The sequence below is a fragment of the Sinocyclocheilus rhinocerous genome, unplaced genomic scaffold (genome assembly GCF_001515625.1).
Source record: "Sinocyclocheilus rhinocerous isolate Xijiao unplaced genomic scaffold, SAMN03320098_v1.1 scaffold97, whole genome shotgun sequence".
NCBI classification, from domain to species: domain Eukaryota; kingdom Metazoa; phylum Chordata; class Actinopteri; order Cypriniformes; family Cyprinidae; genus Sinocyclocheilus; species Sinocyclocheilus rhinocerous.
In genome coordinates, this window is record NW_015666183.1 from 411,008 (window position 1) to 417,738 (window position 6,731).

General features: G+C 35.2%; 1 protein-coding gene across 1 annotated transcript; it reads right to left on the reverse strand.

The window, feature by feature from the left end:
- Positions 1–340: 340 nt before the first annotated feature.
- On the reverse strand, positions 341–6,731 carry ca2 (carbonic anhydrase II). Its single transcript, XM_016543366.1, has 7 exons — positions 6,445–6,731; positions 5,250–5,447; positions 4,395–4,513; positions 4,211–4,303; positions 3,221–3,283; positions 2,963–3,118; positions 341–738 (listed from the first exon to the last, which is right to left on the reverse strand). Exons 1-7 carry the CDS (start codon positions 6,476–6,478, stop codon positions 619–621), a joined length of 783 nt encoding a protein of 260 aa, XP_016398852.1. The 5' UTR covers positions 6,479–6,731; the 3' UTR covers positions 341–618.

The window sequence follows — 6,731 nt, forward strand, 5'->3', positions numbered from 1 at the left end:
AAAAAATTTACATTTTTAAATGTTTTATTTATTTTTAATCAAATTCAATTGATTGTTTTGTTTTGTTTTTACATTTTTTTTTCAGTGCAAAAAGGAATGCATGAACTAAAAAAATGTATACCATCAATGCAATATAAGTCATTTTGGATAAAAGCATCTGCCAAATGCATAAATGTAAATATAATATGACGGGCCAAATCAAAGGTCATCATGGGCCAACTTAGTCCAGATTTGGGCATCTTAAATACCCCATTTACATATTAAATACCCCATGTATATATTACTCCTCTTGTCTGTCTATGCATCACATGTAAATCAGAGCATCATACAAAATTGGCACCATATTCTAAATCCAAATAATTAAAGCATTTGCACTAATGAATGAAGAATGAGAAAAGAAAGAAAGAAAGAAAGAGGGACAGTACAAACACATGATTCCCTGCATAGCCTCTTTACTCTCCAAACAGCACACCTGGTCTGCTGGACAGCTGGCAGGTTGCCCAGCATCACTGCATGGAGGGTGAAGGGGCTTTGAGGCCCTTGACCCGGGGGCCCTGCGCTTGCATATCATGCTAAAGAAGGGAGGGAAGGGGAGGAAGAGGGGTCCAGGGGGGTCCTTCATTTGAAAGATGCACGGACCTCACGATCTTTCAGAGGCTGAGGGGGGCGATAGTTGTTCACCATGCAGCAGGCCTCCTCATCCTCTGCTGTAAAAAGCAGAGATCGGAATTTCTTCATCTGTAGAGGAAGAGAAAGAAAGACAAATACTTGAGTTTTCAGCATCTGTTACTATTTATTTAATAGAACTGACACTGAACTGACTTGAGCTGAATTTCACTGAACTGAATCAACATTGAACTGACTCAGACTGAAGTAAATGGAATTGAACTAACATTAAACTGACTCGAGCTGAATTGAACTGAATTGAATCAGCAATGAACTGAATCAAGCTGAATTTCCCTGAATTGAATCAACATTTAACTGATTTTGGTTCCCTTGATTTCCCTGATTTGTATCAACTGAATTGAACTGAATTGAATCAACATTGAACTGACTCAGGCTGACTTGAACTGAATTGAATCAACACTGAACTGATTTGAGCTGAAATGAACTGAATTAAATCAACATTGAACTGAATCAACACTGAACTGACTCAGGCTGACTTGAACTGAACTGAATCAACAATGAACTGACTCTTGCTGAACTGAACTGAACTAAATCAACATTGAACTGACTCAGGTTGGATTAAACTGAACTGAATCAACACTGAACTGACTCGAGCTGAATTTCACTGAACTGAATCAACATTGAACTGACTCAGGCTGAATTGAACTAAACTGAATCAACATTGAACTGACTCAAGCTGAATTGAACTGAACTAAATCAACATTGAACTGACTAGGGTTGGATTGAACTGAACTGAATCAACACTGAACTGATTTGAGCTGAATTTAGCTGAATTGAATCAACATTGAACTGATTTGGGCTGAATTGAACTGAATTAAATCAACATTGAATTGACTTGAGCTGAATTGAACTGAATTTAATAAACAATGAACTGACTCGGGCTGCATTGAACTGAACTGAATCAACACTGAACTGACTCGGGCTGAATTGAACTGAACTGAATCAACGTTGAACTGACTGAAGCTGGATTTCACTGAATTGAATCAACTTTGCACTGACTCGAGCTGAATAATAACATTCTGTAGAGCTACTTATCACTGAATTTAACTTGTTTCACAATTGATGAACTACACAGTGAATGAACTGATCTGAATCAACACTGAACTGACTTGAGCTGAATAATGACACTTTCTTTTTAGAGCTTCTTTACAGCAGAATTTGAATCATTAACATTTTCCTGTTAATTACCGTTCACAGCTTTGCTGCTTTGAATCGATCTGTACTGTATAAAGCTGTATAAATAATGGTGATTTGACTTGTATTGGGAAAACGCTTATAGTTCTGCAAACTGGTTAAACATTAACTGTCCTAAGCAAACTAATTTTCATTCATTCTTACATTTTGAACAGAATATCATGTTAAGTTATTTTGTATTATGAAGTCAATAATTGAACAGGCAGCTAGGATATGAGGCATGCCACCTGAGGTTATGTACACATTACCAGCCTTGAACCAAAGTTGTGATGTAAACATTCGACAGGGTCGTGTTAATTTTCACATGAGGGCTAGATGCCGCAGAGGTTGAATGGAGAAGAAAATAGAACTCACTATGAAAGTTTTGTACATTTGTTTACAATTTCCTCAGATGAGAGCAAATGTCTAGCTGGTTTTGAAAGCAGAAGGCCTAAAGACTAAAAGATGTTTTTTTGCTAGACCGTATGCATTTGGGTAGCTAGCTCACATAATGTTTTAAGTAGTGATTGCAGTATATAAATACAGTTTTTATATAGATATACAGTGGGTACGGAAAGTATTCAGACCCCCTTAAATTTTTCACTCTTTGTTATATTGCAGCCATTTGCTAAAATCATTTAAGTTAATTTTTTTTCCTCATTAATGTACACACAGCACCCCATATTGACAGAAAAACACAGAATTGTTGACATCTTTGCAGATTTATTAAAAAAGAAAAACTGAAAAATGCTCAGTATTTAGTAGAATATGCATTTGGGTAGCTAGCTCACATAATGTTTTAAGTAGTGATTGCAGTATATAAATACAGTTTTTATATAGATATATATGCATTCATTCACATTAATTACACAACCTAAGGAGGTTATATACAAATTTGTATTTTACAGACATAATTTGTGATCTTAATCCTGTTCAAATTAACAAGTCTGTGTTTTTTAGTTGAGTCAGCAAGGTGTTCTTTGCTCTGCTTTAGAATTAATAAGATGCACATCCAAATCTCTATTATGCGTAGATGCCACACTTCACTATTAAGCATGTGACTTGTAAATTCCATTGGTATAAATTGTGTCATAAGCAGGACCTGCTCCAAGCTGACGCTGATTGACTGCTTGCAGACGATCCATGAGACGCTCTCGAGCAGAGGAGGGGTGGTCAGAGACCCCAGGTACGTCCAGTAATCCAGAGACTCCGGGAGCAGGACGGTTGGGTCAAAGTTTGTGAATGAGGTCTGCGTTCCCTGCAAGATAACACGCACAAATGGACCATGAAGCAGAACTGATTTCAATATTTAGCATGAAGTAAAACTGACAACAAAATGTAATTGAATTGGTAGACATGCCTTGCACTTGATTGCATCCATAGCATCCAGAAGCTTCTGAAGATTAGGATTGTCTGCGCCAATCTGATGAGAAAACAACAATTTTTCATTTTTATCCTAAACTAAAAAATAGTGGGATAAATATGACTAAAGCACAATATTTTACGTAATTTTATTTTGCATTTTATTTTATTTATAAATATGCTCTAAATGTAAGACTTAAATTAAATTTACATTTTTCTTCAACCAAATTTTGAAAATTTGTGGGATGAATGTGACTAAGGCACAATATTTTATTTTATTTTATTATTTTGCAAAAATATAATAAGCAAAAGTGATGATACTATTTAGTGAATCAATCTCTGTATTGCTGATAAAGTGGTTAGTGAATAGGCCCTAAAAATGAAAGACTTCATACTAATTTTAAAAGAATGCGACTAAGGCACAATATTTTAGTATTTTATTTTATCCATTTTATTTTGCAAAAATATGAGGAAACGTGATGAAACTATTTAGTGAATTCATCTCTGTGTTTGCTAATAAAGTGGTTCGTGAATAAGCCCTAAAAATGCAAGACTTAATACTAATTTGAAAAAACTGTCTATGCACAATATTTTTTTATTTCATTTTTTTAAAATTTTGTTTGTGCAAAACTATCATGAGAAAAAAGTGATGAAACTATTTAGTGAATTCATTTCTGTGCTTGCTGATAAAGTGGTTCGTGAACAGGCCCTAAAAATGAAAGCCTAATACTGACTTTAAAAGATTGTGACTAAGACACAATATTTTTATTTTATTTTATTTTATTTTAGCGCATAAATGTCATAAGCAAAAGTGATGCATCAATTTAGTAAATTTGTAAATGTGTTTGCTGACAAAGTGGTTAGAAAATAGCCCCCCCCACCCCCCCAATTTTTTAAATTCTAATTCTAATTTTAGTGAATTCGTCCCAGTGTTTGCTGACAATGTGGTTAGTACATAGGCTCTAAAACTGTACAACTGCACACAGACCTCTAGAAAAACTCCAACCACAGCAAGACCATCAGGCTTACTGGCTGCTTCCCCAAAGCTGGGATATTCTGTGTTCCAGTGGACCAGATGGAGCTAAAGATGAGATTATTAGGAACATGAATACTTAATTATAAAAGAAAACATCTCACATCTTCATTTTCCCAGTATGCTCAGAGATTCATACCTCAGCTGGGTAGCATTTCCCATCGACTGTGTGCTCGGAGCCCTTGTCGTCACTGGCTCCCCAGTGGAAGTGGAACTGCTTGAGTCTGTATTTGCCTGAGATTGGGCCTTCCGTCAGAGCTAATGTGGGCAAACACAGAAAAAATTATAAATGTCATGTCAAAGTCTGTTACATACTCTATACAGTAGGTAACAATCGTTAAACAGGCTAAACATGGTTAAACTTGCTACACAGATTCCATCTACTGATTCTGTCAAAGTTCACATGAATGACACTTAAACCATTCACTGCTTAGCAGCTTCAGTGTAATTATTTGTGTGAACACGTTTGTGATTTCCCATAATTCTAAGCAAAAGTAGCTGTGTCACTGGAGGACGAGATAGCTGAAGGGTCAAGGAGGTGTTACACTGGTATTTTCACATATTCATTTAATTTTAAGCTTTACACCTGCTTAGACATGCCATAAAATAAACTATAACCTATAAATAAACACAACGTATAAAAATAGTGTGCAAACGATCTATTTAAAGGCTTTTAAACACTCGTATACTTGTGCGTTTACTTGTAAATTAATGTTTAACTATGTAGTTAGAGCAAAAGCCAACCTTTGAAATGCTTTCCAATGCTTCCTGAAAGAGCATGTTCGGTACGATGCAGCTATATTCAGCAGTAATACTGCGGAGATTGCATTAGTGTCAGACGCAGCCTCATTATTATATAACTTTTCCTTCTAAATATTATCTAGGTTAACACTGCAGTCGTTTCAAGAACCCTCTGCCTAAGTCAAGCTAATGATTAATACAGGAATAGATGTAGCTTAGTTGATTATAAAAAATGAACATAGAGGTCACAAACTTGAGCTGTCGTCATCATCGGCGAAGGTCACTTGGAAGGAGTGTCCATTATTCAGGATGTCCAGTGAAGTGGAGGGGTCGTACTGCAGTTTAAGCGGTTTCAGTGATTCATCATAAGATGCTCCACTGGGTTGAATGTCTATTGGAGACTGGCGAGGTCCATTAGCAATGGGGAAGTTTTCACACCATTTCTCAGGTCCTGCAGTGGAAGGTGATACAAAGGTTAAACAATATGCATCTGGGACAAAAAAACATTTACAGCACATAAAATTTTATTTTAAAGACCACTTTCTGCACATTTGACAGTAGCTACATCCTTGCCTTTAAGGCAAAATAAAATTAAATAAAAATATTATATATGCCTTTATGTAAAAAAAAAAAAAAAAGTATGCATCTGAGACAAAATGTACAAAAAAAAAGAAACTAATGGTAGCCTATATTTTAATTCATTAATTACATAAATAAAACAAATATTTTATGTGCATTTACAACATTTGAATTGCAGTGTCCACGGTATTATCTGCATTTGGGATTAAATAAAAATCCACAATTATTTAAAGAAGAAAAAATATCCTTACATCATTGCCTTTAGTAACCATAATAATAACAATAATAATATAAAAATATTTGTATGTGCATTTAAAACATGCATTTGAATTGCAGTATCCACGGTATTATCTGCATTTAGAATTAAATAAAAATCCACAATTATGCGAAGAAGAAAAAATAATATATATTTAATAATAATAATAATAATAATAATAATGTATTTATGTTCCAACAAAATGTACAAAAATGAAATTATATTTAATTATATCCTTTTGAATAATAATAATAATGATTATTATTATTATTATGTGCATTTTAATGGAAAGAAAATTTTTAATTGCACAGTGTCTAAGGTATTTTCTGCTTTTGGTATAAAATAAAAATCCACATTCGTGTGAAGAAAAAAGTACATACAGTTGACACAAAAATACAAATTTATATGCATAGTTATGCACATAATATACGTAAAATCTCTACATTTTGCACTTGTCACTGATAGTGCTGACTGTGCAGTAGCCAAGGTGAACATGTCTTAGTTGCAAAGAGGGCAAATGCAGATAATGAGGCAAAAAAGAGAGAATCTGTGATAGATTTCATATGGACATATCCTAAATTATTAAAATCATAATTACATGGGGGGGTCTTACCGTTATGGTCTGCGTATCCCCATCCGTTAGACATTATGACAGCTGCGCCGCAAGAGTCTTCAAGTGTCCTGAAGCAGTGTCAGTGTCCTCGGACAGATGAGCTGGGGGTTTATATAGCGGCTTTCTGGACGCTGTTCGCCCACATGACCGTACATTAAGTGTGATCAGCAGCAGGAGGAGCTACAGAGAGATCGATACTGAGCGCGCTCTCCATCCGCGTCTCTCTCGGAATGCGGGATCTCGTCGGCGGCGGGAATCTTCTGCTTTGATCTGCTGCTACATTCTTA